Source organism: Natrix helvetica (assembly GCF_964273705.1).
Source record: "Natrix helvetica genome assembly, chromosome: 2".
Classification (NCBI taxonomy): Eukaryota; Metazoa; Chordata; class Lepidosauria; order Squamata; family Natricidae; genus Natrix; species Natrix helvetica.
In genome coordinates this window covers 293230807-293248690 of record NC_138552.1, presented here as the reverse complement: position 1 = coordinate 293248690, position 17884 = coordinate 293230807, and the positions used below count along the sequence as shown (strand labels likewise).

Genomic DNA, 17884 nt, shown 5'->3' with positions numbered 1-17884 from the left:
TCAGTTGTTGTATCTTCTCGCTTGAAAATAAAAAAAAGAAGGGAAAAGAACAAATGGAAAAGAGGTTTATTGTTCTTAGATCTGGAATAAGTGGAATCCGTTTCAGGTCCTTTGAGGTTTGAACTTTGCCTGGCTGTTGTCGTCCTCGGCAAACACAATTGTGGCAGGGAAACAATGGCTTGCTGAGACGTTGTGTTGGCTGACATGACATCTCGGAAAATCCATTAGGACTGGCGTAATTGGAAAGGCAGGCGAAGGGGAGAGAAAATATTTGGTGGAGAATTTGGCTCAAGACACACTCGGCAAAACATCCATCAGGCCACATGGAAAGATGCCACGGATTGACAGTCCTGTGGCACTTTCCTGAGAAAAAAATAAACCACAAGGAACTTGGACTTGTGTGTATTCACACACACACAAACATTCACAGCAACAGAAACTTGTGGCAATTGCATGCAGGAGTCTTAATTCCTTCCCCTCCGCTGACCAGAAGCTGATCAATATCTAAATCAGTGTTTCTCAAACTTGGCAACTTACAGATGGGTGGACTTCACCTCCCAGAATCCCCCTGCCAGCCACATTTTAAAAGGGCTAGACTTCAATTCCCAGAATGCCCAGCCAGCAAGCTTTAAGATGGGTGGACTTCCACTCCCAGAATCCCCCAGTCAGAATGCTTTAAGATGGGTGGATTTCCACTCCCAGAATTCCCCAGCCAGAATGCTTTAAGAGGGGTGGACTTCCACTCCCAGAATTCCCCAGCCAGCGTGCTTTAAGAGGGGTGGACTTCCACTCCCAGAATTTCCCAGCCAGCGTGCTTTAAGAGGGGTGGATTTCCACACCCAGAATTCCCCAGCCAGCCTGCTTTAAGATGGTGGACTTCCACTCCCAGAATCCCCCAGCCAGCAGACTTTAAGATGGGTGGACTTCCACTCCCAGAATTCCCCAGCCAGAATGCTTTAAGAGGGGTGGACTTCCACTCCCAGAATTCCCCAGCCAGAATGCTTTAAGAGGGATGGACTTCCACTCCCAGAATTCCCCAGCCAGAATGCTTTAAGAGGGGTGGACTTCCACTCCCAGAATTCCCCAGCCAGAATGCTTTAAGAGGGGTGGACTTCCACTCCCAGAATTCCCCAGCCAGAATGCTTTAAGAGGGATGGACTTCCACTCCCAGAATTCCCCAGCCAGAATGCTTTAAGAGGGATGGACTTCCACTCCCAGAATTCCCCAGCCAGGATGCTTTAAGAGGGGAGGACTTCCACTCCCAGAATTCCCCAGCCAGAATGCTTTAAGAGGGATGGACTTCCACTCCCAGAATTCCCCAGCCAGGATGCTTTAAGAGGGATGGACTTCCACTCCCAGAATTCCCCAGCCAGAATGCTTTAAGAGGGATGGACTTCCACTCCCAGAATTCCCCAGCCAGGATGCTTTAAGAGGGGTGGACTTCCACTCCCAGAATTCCCCAGCCAGAATGCTTTAAGAGGGATGGACTTCCACTCCCAGAATTCCCCAGCCAGAATGCTTTAAGAGGGATGGACTTCCACTCCCAGAATTCCCCAGCCAGAATGCTTTAAGAGGGGTGGACTTCCACTCCCAGAATTCCCCAGCCAGAATGCTTTAAGAGGGGTGGACTTCCACTCCCAGAATTCCCCAGCCAGAATGCTTTAAGAGGGATGGACTTCCACTCCCAGAATTCCCCAGCCAGAATGCTTTAAGAGGGATGGACTTCCACTCCCTGGGACACAGCAACAATCATAAATATGAACTAGTTGTCAAGCGTCCAAATTTTTGTCACATCATCATTGAGAATGTGCAACGGTCATAAGTGTGAAAAAATGGACACAAATCCCTTTTTCGGTGCTGTTGTAGCTTCCAAAAGTGACTAAACGAACGGTTGTATGTCAAGGAGTATCTGTCGTAAAATTGGAGTCCAATCACATGATTTATAACACGCTTTATAACACGACAACATTCAACCATAACAGCCGGTGGTCTATTATGGTCGTAAATCGAGGACTACCTGTATACTTTTGTGAAATCTCGCACACACACGCTCACCTAAAAAGAGAGGGAAAAACCAAACCAGCTCTGTTTGATCCTAATGCCCCTTGACTTGGTTTTGCAAGGAGCTGGACTGAAGAGAGATTGAAGAGGGATGTCTAGTTTAATAGAAAGAAGGACTAGGGGAGACAGGATAGCAGTCTTCCAATATCTCAGGGGTTGCCACAAAGAAGAGGGAGTCAAGCTATTCTCCAAGGCACCTGAGGGTAGAACAAGAAGCAATGGGTGGAAACTAATCAAGGAGAGAAGCAACTTAGAACTGAGGAGAAATTTCCTGACAGTTAGAACAATTAACCAGTGGAACAGAAATTGCCTCCAGAAGTTGTGAATGTCCCAACACTGGAAGTCTTTAAGAAGATGTTGGATAGCCATTTGTCTGGAACGGTATAGGGTTTCCTGCCTAGGCAGGGGGTTGGACTAGAAGACCTCCAAGGTCCCTTCCAACTCTACTATTGTATTGTATTGTATTGATTTTTTTTGAAATGTTTTTTTGTTTATTATTACATATTTTAACATATTTTAAACCAAGTGTTGTCTGGGTTTTCCCCTTTTACATCTTCTGTTATGTATAGTTCATTTCACATCATGTTTTTCATTTCACACTTCAGTCATCTTAGTCCATATTTTCCAGCTTAACTTTAATTTCTTCCTAATATATAAACAATATCATCATTTGCCGTGCCAAGTTATCCAAATCTCACATATCATTTCCATCTATTATTCTGTTTCACTGTCAATAACGTATATCCTCAAATTTAATTTTATATGGTAAACATTTCCCTTAGTTAATTATCCACAATTCACAGTATTAAATCTATTTCCCGTGCATCGTATCGGCTATATACCTTTGGCTATATTTACCGAAGTTCATTCTATTCTACTATAGTAGATCCTTTTCCTTCTTTCCTCCTTTCAACCATTTTTTCTTAGTATCTCAGGAACTTCACGACTGAAGAGGGATCGATGTAGGTTTGTTCACAAACAAGCAAAGACAACCACCCACATACCCACACATTGCATTTCTCTGCCCACAGCTGCTTGGCTTGGCTTCTAATAACTTGGGAAGGTGGGCTGGAATAAGCTATTTTAGGCCACCAGACCTCTGGTTTCCATCTGTGGCTGGGGGCCGGTCCTAGCTATTTTTATGGCTCCTCTTATTCCCAATGTCCCCAAGAACGGTCTACTTAGAATTCTCTTTTTAAATTTTGCATATCCAGGCTGTCTACTCGTCTGAAATTCGTAGCACATGGTATTGGAAGGGATCTTGGAAGTCTTCTAGTCCAACCTTCTGCCCAGGGCAGGAGATCCTTTACCATTCTGGATTTCCATGGGACGGACGCACATGATCAGAGATAGAATAAGGCAGTAACAGAACAGAATAACAGAGTTGGGAGGGACCTTGGGGGTCTTCTAGTCCAACCCCCTGCTCAAGCAGGAACCCCTATGCCATTTCAGACAAATAGCTATCCAACATCTTCTTAAAGACTTCCAATGTTGGAGCATTCACAACTTCTGGAGGCAACTTCTGTTCCACTGATTAATTGTTCTGTCAGGAAATTTCTCCTTAGTTCTAGGTTGCTGCTCTCCTTGATTAGTTTCCACCCATTGCTTCTTGTTCTACCCTCAGTTGCTTTGGAGAATAGCTAGACTCCCTCTTCTTTGTGGCAACCCCTGAGATATTGGAAGACTGCTATCATGTCTCCCCTGGTCCTTCTTTTCATTAAACTAGACATACCCAGTTCCTGCAACCGTTCTTCGTATGTTTTAGCCTCCAGGCCCCTCATCCTCTTTGATTAGGGTCCTTTGTGCTCTCCGAGTTTGGTGGCTTTTTTACAAACATTTCATGACCCAGCTAGGTAACATCATCAGTGCTAGAAGGGAGGAGGGATGTGGAGGAGGAGGAGGACTGTGTGATTCTTGGTATTCTCTGAGCTTGGTGGTTTTCTTGCAGACATTTCATGACCCAGCTAGGTAACATCATCAGTGCTAGTAGGGAGGAGGGATGTGGAGGAGGAGCAGGACTGTGTGATCCTTGGTATTCTCTGAGCTTGGTGGTTTTCTTGCAGACATTTCATAACCCAACTAGGTAACATCATCAGTGATTGAAGAGAGTTGGGGTTTACTCTTATTTTGATACGCAAGTGGGCTAGCCATGTTGGTGGGCGTGTTCTTGATAGATCCTTGATTAAGCTGTTGTTTATTGTTTGTTTGTTTGTCTGAGCTGGCATTTCCTTGATTTGGTATATTGTTTACAGTTTGGTGAATGGCCTAGTGTTAATTTTGCTGTTCTATCTCTGCTTAGCGGAGTGTAGATTGCTGGGAAGGAGAAGTTTTGGTGTTTGGTTTCCTCTTTGGCCCTTTGATTACAGTGTCTTGTTTTGAATGGTGTGTAAACGTTGCTTATCTCGATGTGCCTGTGGATGGCCGAGTGCCAAGCTTCTAGAAAGTCCCTAGAGTTTTTGGACCTGGCTTGGTCTCGGTCTAGGATGGTCTCGGTTTCCCAGTTGAAACTCTGGTTCTGTCTGTCCATTTGTTGTGCAATTGAAAGAGTTTTTTCCAACCGCTTGTTAGTGCTGATCCTTCCTTTCTTCCCTTCAACTTTCACTCCTTCCTTCTTTCCTTTGCTCCTTCCATCTATCCTTCCTGTTTTTCCTTCCTTTCTCCCTCTACCTTCCATGCATTCATCCATCCTTTCTTCCCTTCCTCTTTCACTCCTTCCTTCTTTCCTTTGCTCCTTCCATCTTTCCTCCCTGTTTTTCCTTCCTTCCTCTACCTTCCATGCATCCATCCTTCCTTTCTTCCCTCCCTCCTTCCCTCCTGTTTTTCTCTCCCCTCCCTCCCTCTGTCTCTCCCTCCCTTCTTTCCTTCCTTCATCCTTCTAACTACTTTCGTTCCTTCCCTACTTCCATCTTTCCTTTCTGTTTTTCCCTTCTTCTTTCCTTCCTTCCAACTTCCCTTCCCATTTTTCTCCTCCCTTCCTCCCTTCTCTTTCTTCTCCCTCCCTCCCTCCCTCCCTCCCTCCCTCCCTCTATTTTCCTTCACAAACACAATGGCCAAACTGGTCCGTTTTTCTAAGGTCCACAAAATCCTAAAGCGTAATCAAACCACAAGTACAGAATCGCCCAACAGCGAGCAAAAAAATGAGCTGAAACGAACCAAATTTAATATTTTGCGCAACTACCGCCTGGGGTCTTCCTTGACCTAGCCCAACGTGTTGCGCAAAGCCAGCCCTTGTGATCGGTGTCACGGTGGAAAAATTTCAGCCAAGTTGGAATTGAATCCTTTGTTCACCTTTGAAAGAAAAGCAGATCAGATTGTTCCAGGCCCAGGGGCAAGTCAGTTTCTCCCTCTTCTTTCCTTGATCCGGTTTCTGGGGATTCCCCTTCCAAAGGGGCAAAGAAAGGGAGCGCTTGACTTAACAGCCACTTGCGTAGTGACCGTTCAAAGCAGGGGTGTCCAAACTTGGGAACTTTTAAGACTTGTGGACTTCAACTCCCAGAATTCCCTAGCCCACCTGCTTTAAGAGGGGTGGTCCAGCAGGCTGGATGGGGAATTACAATACAATACAATACAATAGTAGAGTTGGAAGGGACCTTGGAGGTCTTCTAGTCCAACCCCCTGCCTAGGCAGGAAACCCTATACAGTTTCAGACAGATGGCTATCCAACATCTTCTTAAAGACTTCCAGTGTTGGGGCATTCACAACTTCTGAAGGCAACTTCTGTTCCACTGATTAATTGTTCTCACTGTCAGGAAATTCCTCCTCAGTTCTAAATTGCTTCTCTCCTTGATTAGTTTCCACCCATTGCTTCTTGTTCTACCCTCAGGTGCTTTGGAGAATAGTTTGACTCCCTCTTCTTTGTGGCAACCCCCGAGATATTGGAAGACTGCTATCATGTCTCCCCTAGTCCTTCTTTCTCTTAAGCTAAACATACCCAGTTCCTGCAACCGTTCTTCATATGTTTTAGTCTCCAGTCCCCTAATCATCTTGGTTGCTCTTCTCTGCACTCTTTCTAGAGTCTCCACATCTTTTTTACATCGTGGCGACCAGAACTGAATGCAGTATTCCAAGTGTGGCCTTACCAAGGCATTATAAAGTGGTATTAACACTTCACGTGATCTTGATTCTATCCCTCTGTTGATGCAGCCTAGGACTGTGTTGGCTTTTTTGGCAGCTGCTGCACACTGCTGGCTCATATTTAAATGGTTGTCCACTAGGACTCCAAGATCCCTTTCACAGTTACTACTACTGAGTATGGTATCACCTATACTGTACCTGTGCATTCCGTTTTTGGCAGTTGAAGTCCACAAGTCTTAAAAGTTCCCAAGTTTGGACACCCCTGGTTCGAACTATAACAGCACCGAAAAAAGTTGGTTAGGATTGTTGTTTATATTTACAACCATGGCAGCGTTGATCAAAAGTTGACTGCTTGGCAACTGGCATATACTTTATGACAGTTTATGCCAGTTGCCAAGCAATCAACCACAGGGTCATGTGATTGCTGTGTCCCAGGGTCACTCATCTTTACGACCTTCTGGCCAGTAAGTGAATCTGGCTTCCCCCTTGGCTTTCCTTGTCAGAAAGTGGCAAAAGGGAAATCATGTGAACCTGGGACACCATAGGCATCGTAAATATATAGCCCTAAGAATAGTATTTAGACTTATATACCGCTTTATAGGGCTTTACAGCCCTCTCTAAGCAGTTTACAGAGTCACCCCAACAATCTGGGTCCTCATTTGACCCACCTCGGAAAGACGAAAGGCTGAGTCAACCTTGAGCCGGTCAGGATCGAACTTCCTAGCACTGGGCAGAGTTAGACTGCAATATTGCATTCTAACTACTGAGGGAGGAAGGGAGGAAGGAAATAGTAATAGCGCTTAGACTTATATACCACTTCACAGTGCTTTACAGCCCTCTCTAAGTGGTTTATACAATCGGACATTGCCCCCAATAATCTCATTTGACTCACCTCGGAAGGATGGAAGGATGAGTTGACCTTGAGCCAATCAGGATCAAACTGCTGGCTGTGGGCAGAGTTAGCCTGCAATATTTCATTGAAACCACTGCGCCACCAGGACTTCCTTCCTTCCTTCCTTTTCTCTTCTTCCTTCCTTCCTCCCTCCCTCCCTCCCTCTTTCCTTCCTTCCTTTGCAGTAGCACTTAGACTTATATACCGCTTCATAGTGCTTTACAACCCACTCTAAGCGGTTTAAAATCAGCCTATTAGCCCCAACAATCTGAGTCCTCATTTTATCAACCTCGGAAGGATGGAAGGCTGAGTCAACCTTGAGCCGGGCAGGATCGAACTTTGTGGCTGTGGGCAGAGTTAGCCTGCAATGTTGCATTCTAACCACGGTGCCACCACAGATTCCTTCCTTCCTTATTTCCTTCCTTCCTTCCCAAGCAATAGCAATTAGACTTATATACCGCTTTACACTGCTTTACAGCCCTCTCTAAGCGGATTAGATTCAGCATATTTTCCCCAACAATCTGGGTCCTCATTTTATCGACCTCGGAAGGATGGAAGGATGAGTCAACCTTGAGCCAGTCAGGATCGAACTTCGTGGCTGTGGGCAGAGTTAATCTCTTAACAGTGATGGCGAACGATGCCGATCGTCAGGACCATGCTCCGGAAAAACCGCACTTCCAGGTTCTAGCGCACATGTGCACCCAACGATCAGCTGGCCGGCGCGCATGAGCACACCAGTTTTCGGCACTGCTGCACGCGCGAAGAACACGAGTGCCAGAAACACATAAGACAGGCAAGGCTGCGCATGCCGGGCGACATGGCTTCGCATGACACTTTGGGCACACGTGCCATAGATTTGCCATCACTGGTCTATAATATTGTATTCTAAGCACTTCACCACCGGGGCTCTTACCTGGGTCTACCTGTAAAGGCTGACATGGCAACAACCTGAGACGCCTTACTCAGAACTGGAGCGCTGAAACGTAATGGGTGCGCTGACTGTTGTTTGAAAAACCCATTCTTGTTTTTATCCTTTTTCCCGCTCAGGTTAACGTGGGTCGGTTGTCTCCCGTGCCCGCTTTTGTTCTCCCGAAGTCATCGCCAGTGTGTGGAGCCTGCGCCACACCCGCCCACTACCGAATCACGGCCTTCACCTGCGTGCTCCAGTGTTTCCCCTGCGACCCGTCGTGTCGGAGGACCTCCTGGGCCACCTCCGAGTTCACACAGCATTCTGTGGCGCCAATGGTGAAGATGACGCGGTCCAAGACATTCCAGGCCTACCTGCCTTCGTGCCATCGCACGTACAGCTGCATCCATTGCAGGGCTCACCTGGCCAACCACGATGAACTAATTTCAAAGGTAGGTCATCCTCAAGCAGGGAGGATTGCTAGAGTGCCTGGGAAATTGAACACCCAGGACAATATTAACAGAAGTTTCATTGACAAATAGTCCTCGAGCTGCAACCACAAACCGAACCTTAAATATATGTTGCTATGTGAGACATTGGTTAAGTGCGTTTTGCCTCATTTTACGACCTTTGCACATTCCTTGTGTGTCCAATCACATTTGGCCAATCACGAATTCTATTCTATTCTTGATTGCCACAGTTGTTAAGTGAATGACTGCAGTTTTTCAGTTAGTCAAACGGTTGTTAAGTGAATCTGGTTTCCCCCTTGACTTTGCTTGTCAGAAGGTCACAAAAGGGGATCACTTCACACACACACACACACACACACACGGACAATGCAGCCGTCATAAATGTGAGTCAAGCATACAACTGTAAATCACAGGACCATGGGAAGGCTGCAACGGTCGTAAGTGTGAGAAATGGTCATGAGTCATTTTTTTCAGTGCCGTTGCAAGTTCAAACGGTCACTAAACAAATGGTTGTAACTCCGGGACTTACCTGTGCTTTTCCTCCAGAATAAGCAATTTGATAATTGTAATTATAATATAGTTAGTCAGAGCTAACAGCAGCCCCTAAGCAGGGGTGTCCAAACTTGGGAACTTTAAGACTTGTGGACTTGAACTCCCAGAATTCCCCAGCCAGCATGGCTGGCTGGGGAATTCTGGGAGTTGAAGTCCACAAGTCTTAAAGTTCCCAAGTTTGGACACCCCTGCCCTAAAGGTTCTTTCTCTCCAAAAACTCTTCTTCAGTGGGTCTTCTTTGAAAAAAAATTGACTACAGATAGTTGTTGTGGCCTGCCAGGGGCCAGTAGAACTGGCAGCAGAATAAGAGAGTGAGGAGGTTGGGGAGGAACCTTCAGATTCGGGTTTCCCACAGATGTACCAACAGGTCTCTCTTAATAAATTGGAACTTTGAGGAAAGCTTTGCCGTGAACTCTGATTTAATTCTGGATGATACTTGGAACGCTGACAATCAAACAGATAAAGGATAAATTAAGGGTTGGGGTTAGGGTTAGTGCAGAAATGTTACTCATATTGGAGATGGGGGAGGAACAGGGGCCAGTCCTGGGGGGTGAGGAAAACTCAGACGAGGGCTCTGTGTCAGAGAGCTAGACAGCCGTGAGGCAGAGGAACAGCTGGAGCCTGTTCCCAGTGTGCGCATGCGCAGAGCTGCCAGAAGACAGCAACAACTAAGAAAGCAGGGTCCACGTGGGAGTAAAGACACACCTTGGTTGTGATTGGCCCCTCCCACAGGAAACAGAAGAGGAGCGAATGGGGAGGGGGCTTTTGCAGGAAACAATTTGTTCCTTCGGTCGTTTCAAGAGTGGAAAGTTCTGTTTGTGACTATAAGAGACTCTGTGCCAAGTTTTGCCTTGCCCTGCGTTTGGAAACTAGTTATTTGGCAGCTCTCCAAGCGAGATAAGGTTCGTGTGGATAAACATTCCTCGGAAAGACTGTTTGCTAAGCCTTGCGGACTGTGAATGAAAGGAATTCACAATCGGGTAAATAAAAGGGATTTTTCTGGGACCAAGACTGCTTCCCAGGAAGCCTGGGTGAGAACAATGGTCTTTGCCCTACGGCAGTTCATTTGTGACCATTCAAAGTTACAATGGCACTGAAAAAAAAAAGCCATTTTCACACTTACGACCGCTGCAGCATCTCCGCGATCACGTCATCAAAATTCAGATACTTGGCAACTGACTCGTATTAATGATGGTTTCAGGGTCTCAGAGTCATTGTGATCCCCTTTTGGGACCTTCTGTCAAGTCAAAGGGGAAGCCAGATTCACTTAAACAACCTGTTGCTATCTTAACAACTGCAGTGATTCACTTAACGGCGGGGGAGAAAGGTCGTACATTGGGGCGAAAAAATGACTTAACGACTGTCTCGCTTAGCCACAGTAACGTTGGGCTCAATTATGGCCGTACGTTGGGGACTATCTGTGTTGCATAGAAGAGTTGTGCAGGTTTTGTGCGTGTGTGTTAACAAATTGGGTTGTCGGGGGAATAAAAACAATTTTATCAGTAGTTTCTATTTCAAGAAGGTAAATGGATTGCTTTTTAATCTAGTTTCCTTAGATTTGTTCCGGGAAGTAAAATGTTTGCAAACTTTCATACTTTTTTTTAAAAAAAAAATTGTGGGTTCATTGTGTATCCTTGTTTCTGGCAGGCGCAAGGATGATTTTTTTTTTTAATGGCTTAAATTTGATTTTGCTTCTACAGCCCTGGGTTTGATTAGTAAGAAAATCCATATTGTGGCTTCATTTTCTGGCCAAATTGGATCCTGGGTGAAAGCAAAGGAGCAAAGGCGGCTTTGTGGGTTCCATGTGGAGGACCATTGAATGCCTTCAAGGTGTGATTGTGGAGTGAAATTGTGGCGCTTATACCCTGGGAGAGCTCGGGGGATGACATTTTGGAAATAACTGGAATGTTTAGTTTATTTCTTTCAAGCATTTATGAGGCTGGAGTAACTGGACTTTACAAAGATTTCGGCTGATCTCACCTGCACAGGTAGTCCTCGACGTACAACAGTTCATTTAGTGACTGTTTGAAGTTACAGCACAGGGGTCAGAAAACTGCAGCCCTGGAGCGGCATGTGGCTCTTTCCTTCCTCTGCTGCGGCTCCCTCACCGGTCGGCGCCACAATTTCGAGAGGAGCTTCCGGTACGGGGAGGGGAGAGAAGCAGAGTGCGCCAGGAGAAGACTCTATGGCAAGGGGAGGGTTTTCCAGTCGTCTGATAGGGCTTTCGGTTATGACAGGTAGAGGAAAAAGGACGCCGCTCTAGGGGGAGACTTTATGATGGGGTAACGGAACTTCCGGTCAGCTCCAGAATTGAACAGGGGGCTTCCGGTTAGGACCTTTGTGACTCCCGGTGTTTTCTTTTCGGTGGGAAACGGGTCCCAATGGCTCTGAGTGTTTAAGTTTGCCGACCCTTGTTACAGCAGAACTTTAAAAAATGACTTGTTTTCCACACTTATGACCATTGTAGCAATCTGATGACCAATTGCTACAGGTACGGATAGTCCTTGAATTACAAATAATTCAGCCCAAAATTTCCATTACTATACAAGACGGTTGTTAAGGGAGGTTTGCTTTGCTTCCCCACCTTTCTTGCCGCGGTTGTTAAGTGAATCATTGCAGTTGTTCAGTTAGTCACACGGTGGTTAAGTGAACCTGACTTCCCCATCGACTTTGCTTTTTCTGAAGGTCGCAAAAAGGGATCAGGTGACGCCAGGACACTGCGACCATCATAATTTCATGCCTGTCTTCAAGCGGCAATGCTATAATGGTCGTAAATGTGAAAAATAGTCCTTATGTCAGGCCTGCAGCCGTATTCCTTTTGGATCTTTAGCCTTCCACACTTTCTGTTATTCTACTATGCATTTTCTATTGTGGGAAAATGGGAGGTGGGGATTGTAAGGAGTTAGATAACAAGTAGCCATAACAAAATTCTTTCTAGAAAGCCAAGGTCATCCTTTGTCTCTGCACCTCTGCACCTGACCGGAACTGGATGGGTGGAACTGCCAGCATGGCAGTGAGAGATTGGACCATGGGATGGACTTGTAAGTGTGGGGGCAAGATCTTGAACTTTCAACTGGGTGGGGAAAACTGGGACGCTTTCAGATTCGGGTTTTCCCAGATGTGTCATTGTGACTCTCTTCATAAATTGGAACTTTGAGGAATCCTTTGCCTCGGACTCTGATTTAATTTTGGATGCTATTTGTAACCCTGACACCTTAAGTCATTTGTTTCAGTGCCGTTGTAACTTGAAATGGTTGCTAAACGAATGGTTATAAGTCGAGGACTATCTGTGCCCAAAGGGTATGATCCAAAGACAGGTCCAACTTTGATCAAATTGTTGTAGCCCCCCTCTTGACTTTTTTTTTTTTACACCATACCCTGTGAAGGACCAATACAGGTAGTCCTCAACTTACAGCAGTTCATTTAGTGACTGTTCAAAGTTACAACAGCACCGAATAAAGGGACTTAAGTGAAACATATGTTTTTCACACTTACGACCATTGCAGCATCCCACGTGGTAAAAATTCAGGCGCTTGGCCAATGACTTGTATTTATGACGGTTGCAGAGCCCTGTGGTCATGTGATCCCCTTTTGTGACCTTCGGACAAGCAAAATTAATGGGGAAGCAGTGGTTCACTTAACAAGGGTGGCAAGAAAGTTCGTAAAATGAGGCAAAATTCACTTTAACAACTGTCTCACAACAAGTGACAGAAATTCTGGGTTCAATTATGGCCAGAAGTCAAGAACTAGCTGCAAATATTTTTTGCTTATTTATTTATTTGGTTTTTCTTTAATCCTGCCTTTATTTTGTTGTGCTCCCGCCTCTAGTTGTGTCCCCACAACAACAAACCTGTGAGGTGGGCTGTGTTGAGAGGGAGGGACTGTCCCAAAGTCACCCAGCCAAAGTGAGGGCTAGAATTCTGGTTACATCATCATCATCATCATCATCATCATCATCATCATCATCATCATCATCATCATTTTATAGGTGGTCCTTGATTTACAACTGCTTGTATAGCGACCGTTCAAAGCTACAATTGCACTGAAAAAAGGGACTTATCCTATTTCACACTTATGACCGTCGCAGCATCCCAACAGTCACCTGATGAAAATTTAGGCTCTTGACATCCAATACATAGTTAGGACAGGTGCAGCATCGGGGGGAGGGGGAGGGTGGTCCTGGTGATCGCCATTTGTATCTCTCCAAGCCAGTTTAATCAATCAGAATAGATCTGGAAGGGACCTTGGAGGTCATCTAGTCCAACATTCCCTCCCCCTGCTCAAGCAGGAGACCCTATATACAGAGTACAGTGGAATGGAATGGAACGGAACGGAACGGAATAGAATAGAATAGAATAGAATATTTATTGACAATGGAATAGAATAGACTAATGGAATGGAATGGAATAGAATATTTATTGACAATGGAATAGAATAGAATAGAATAATGGAATAGAATAGAATATTTAATGACAATGGAATGGAATAGATTAGAATAGAATAGAATAGAAGAATAGAATAGAATAATGGAATGGAATAGAATAGAGTAGAATATTTATTGACAATGGAATGGAATAGATTAGAATAGTATAGATAGAATAGAATAGAATATTGACAATGGAATGGAATGGAATAGAATAGAATGGAATAATGGAATGGAATAGATTAGAATAGAAACAGAATAGAATAAAATATTTATTGGCAATGGAATGGAAAGGAATGGAATGGAATAGCACAGTTGGAAGGGACCTTGGAGATCTTCTAGTCCGACCTCATATCCAGGCAGGAAACCCTATACCGTTTCAGACAAATGGCTATCCAACATCTTCTTAAAGACTTTCCAGTGTTGGGGCATTCACAACCTCTAGAGGCAACTTCTGTTCCACTGATTAATTGTTCTAACTGTAGTGGAACATGGAAAGGGAAGATAGATGGAAAGGAGCTCTACCCCAGATTTCAAGGTATAGAAGAAGAAAAAAAGAGAAGAATTGATGGATTCAAGGAGAGAAACTTTGACAAAAGCACTACTGATAACCAAAGATAAGCTGATTAAAGAAGCTGACGGAGGGTCTCGAGATTTTACAAGGTATGTAAAAAGCAACAAGTTGCGAAGAGAAGTCCACACAAATTTGATTAAGGATGAGAACGAGCCAGATGTTGCGACGACACAACATGCGGTCTCGATAGTCCGAGACCGCAGTTGATTCTTTTACCAGCTGCCTGGTCCATATGGACCTAAATTGTCCCGGAGAGACGGTGACAGGGAGACAAATCCTTGCTGGTCTCAGGGACACCGCAAAGTCCCTGATTGACCCAAGGGAAGTTCTCCAAGCCGGCGGTAAACAGACAGCCCCCAGGCTGACAAAGTCGGAGACGGCTCCGGAAAGAAGGCAGTGAAAGTGAGTCCAGCTGGTGGGATTTTTTTTCTTTGAGAATGATTGCCCAAATATATTTTTTTAAAGATAAATTAGTCCTTTAAGCAAAAGAATAAAGCGGCGAAATTTATCTTTATTGGACTACCTTAGAAAGTTTTTTTCCCCTCTTCTATGTAACAGCGTTTTGGGGATTGAAGTGATTGGAATGCTTCCTGTTTCTCCTCTTAAGTGAATGAATTGATTTTTTCTCCTAATCTGTGCTTTTTTTACTTTAATAATCCTTTCTCTTATTGTTTATTAAATTTTATTAAAGACACTTAGAGATTTTTGTTTTCCTTAAGCTTGATACGAATAAGAGAAAGTTGAATCTGCCATTCGGAAGCCAGAACTTGGTTTTTTTCTCTTTTTGAAACAAAGTATCCTTTGCTTTATTTTCTCTGAGTTTGTTGACATTGCTAACTAGAGGGTTTGCAGCTTGTCTGTAGAGACTGATAACGGCTCAAGGACACGGACTGTTTTCTTGCAGGTGTCTTTGTGGAATATTTTGGACAAGGGAAGGGAAAGAAAAGAAAAGATAGAACCCTCACTTTTTTTTTTGAAAAAATTAAAAGGATCTTATGTTTAAGCAAATTTAAAACAAAAATATTTTTATACATAAAAGAGATATTGAAGGCGAGAGTGGCAGTGGATTTTAAACTTTTTCTTTTCTTCTGGGAAATATGCATTCATATACAGATGAAGAAACTCTTAAGTTACCAGGATTTTTTGGATGGAATTCTAAAGATATTGGAAGGATTTGAGAGGTTTGATAAGAAGTTAGATAGATTCTTGTCTGGCTCAATAAAAGATGAAGGGACTGGAGCCTCAAAAATTAAAGAAGAGAGTGAAGATAAAGAAGATAAAGACAAGATAACAGATGAACCTAATAATGGAGCACCTATGAGTGAAAGTGGAAAGGAGGGAACATGGAAAAGTGAATCTGATTATTATTATATATTTGATGATCTGGAGCTCTACCCCCCCCTGTCAAGATATGGATTTGATGATGGAATTAAGAAGAGAAACAGCTTTAGAAAGACATCGGATAATCAAAGACATGTTAATTTTAATACCAGTTCAAGGGCAACAAGACTATATGAGAGATCTTTCAAACAAAAAAGTGCGGAGAGAAGTTTTCAAAAACTTTATAAAGAAGTTTATAAGAGAATTGACACAACAACTGGCTAAAGAGATAAGACAGTTTTGTTACTGGAAAGACACAGGCTGATGATGAAGGTTGACAACTCAAAACTTAGTTAACTTTTGGTGATTAATAAGTAGGATTTCTTAGACACTTTTAAAATGTGTTCTTTAAAATGTTTATTTGTTAATTAATAACCCATTATGATAATAATGAAGTAATAATCTCAATTAGTAAAAATAATTTGGATATAAACTGTAAATTGCAACCTGGGGAAAAGATTTATCAATTTCACTAATATATTTCTGTTTAGATTTTATTATAAAGTTGTAATTTTTCTTGGGCACTTATAAACTTTACTAACAAACTTTTGTTTAGACTTTATTATAAAGATGTAATTTTTCTTGGGTCGGAGGGGAGGAGATGTGATATAAATGACAAAAAAATTTTTTTTCTGTTTTTTTTCTTTAGATAACTATAATAACAATAAGAAAATGTTAATGGATAATGTTTAATGATTTTTATATGTCTTGGCATTGGTGAAAGCAATTAGATATAAGCCTTAGATAGTGAGTTGGAAAAAAAAGGGAATATGCTATAAAAGGGTAATTATTGGAGGTTTATAGGAATAGCTAATGAATGCCAGTAGGTGGTTGTGGCTTCAAGTGCAAATGATTCTAGATAAAAGCATATTTAAATTATTATAAGTAAATGAGAACGATGGTACATTGATGGTAAAATACATAAAGATCTTCGATTTTAAAAAGTAAATTAAAAATATGAAGGATGTATAGTAACGCACGAAATTTATTTGTAACCAATCGACATGCTTTCTACAAGATGTAATGAATAATGTTTTTTTGTGTGTTTTTGTTTAATTAAAACAATAAAAAAATTTCTAAAAAAAATTAAGGAAATAACCAGAAGACTAATGCCACAAATGGCAAAAGACATAAGACTGCACTATTACTGGAAAGACACAGGTTGAGATATGAAATTAATAACAAAATATTAGTCAAATTTAGTTAAAATTAGAGCATTATGTTAATAATGAAGTGATAATGGATATAGTTAGATAAATAATTGATAATGATAACGATGTACACATATGTATTGTTTTGATAAGAGGAAATTTGGTATAAATTCTAAATGGTGATCATGAAAGGAAGTTTAGAAACTCTGTTATGTATGAAGGCTCATAAAATTAAATAAAAAGTAAGTTAAATTTAGTTAAACTAAGACCAAAAAATAAATAAAAATGAAATGATGACGGATATTGTTAAATAAATGATTGATAATGATAATAATGTAATATTTGTATTGACATGATAAAAGGGAAATTGGATATAAATTAAACAGTGATTAAGAAAGGAGGTTTAGAAACTTTGTTCTTAAACATAATTAATTTTCATTTAGAAAGTATTATAAAGATGTAATGTTGCTGGATGATGTTGAAAATAGATAATGGAATGCCATCATGTGGTTTTGCTTTACATTTTGGAATATTTTATATAAAGGGACGTAAAAACAATTATAGTCCTATGAAGATTGAGGTATGATGATAGTAATATATATAAATATATTTGATTTAAAATATATAACTTGAGATGAATTGTAGGTGATGACTGTAGAAGGGATGCACGGAAGCTCTTTGTAACCAATTGACAACACTTTTTACAATTTGTAATGGAAGATATTTTTGTGGTGTTTGTTGTGTTTTGTCTGTTTGTGTTTATTCAAAAATAAAAAATTATATATAAAAAAAAAGAACTGAGGAGAAATTTCCTGACAGTGAGAACAATCAATCAGTGGAACAGCAATTGCCTCCAGAAGTTGTGAATGCCCCAACACTGGAAGTCTTTAAGAAGATGTTGGATAGCCATTTGTCTGAAACAGTATAGGGTTTCCTGCCTAGGCAGGGGGTTGGACTAGAAGACCTCCAAGGTCCCTTCCAACTCTGCTAGTGTATTGTATTGTAGAACACACACACCGAGGGGTTTTAGCGGTGTCTTATCCCCACAGTATTTGTTTCCAGTAAGTAAGTCATCTGTGTACCAAGTTTGGTTGAAATTTCTTGAGGCGTTCCAGAGTTATGCTGGAACACACACAAACAAACAGCCATTTTATATATATGGTTACTCTATCCGAGGCTCTCCATTTATCACTTTCCCAGTTTCTAACAATCAAAGTCAGAGGGGATTCACTTAACAACCATGTGATTTGCTTAACAATCAGACAAAAAATGGACACAGTCTCATGGTGCCTCGCTTAACGACTGCATCGCTTAGCAACAGTAGTTCTAGCCACAATTGTCGTTGTGAGTCAAGGACTACTTTAATTTGCACCTGGAATTAGGATTTTTAATTAAGTTCC

General features: G+C 42.4%; 1 protein-coding gene across 1 annotated transcript in view; it reads left to right on the top strand.

Annotated features, from left to right (window-relative positions):
• Positions 1-17884, top strand: part of YPEL2 (yippee like 2) — an 81088-nt gene that overhangs the window by 30525 nt on the left and 32679 nt on the right. Inside the window, exon 2 of the mRNA XM_081945516.1 lies at positions 8075-8386. Coding sequence (XP_081801642.1) covers positions 8270-8386 — 117 coding nt within the window. The 5' untranslated portion in view covers positions 8075-8269. The remainder of the gene's footprint in view (positions 1-8074; positions 8387-17884) is intronic.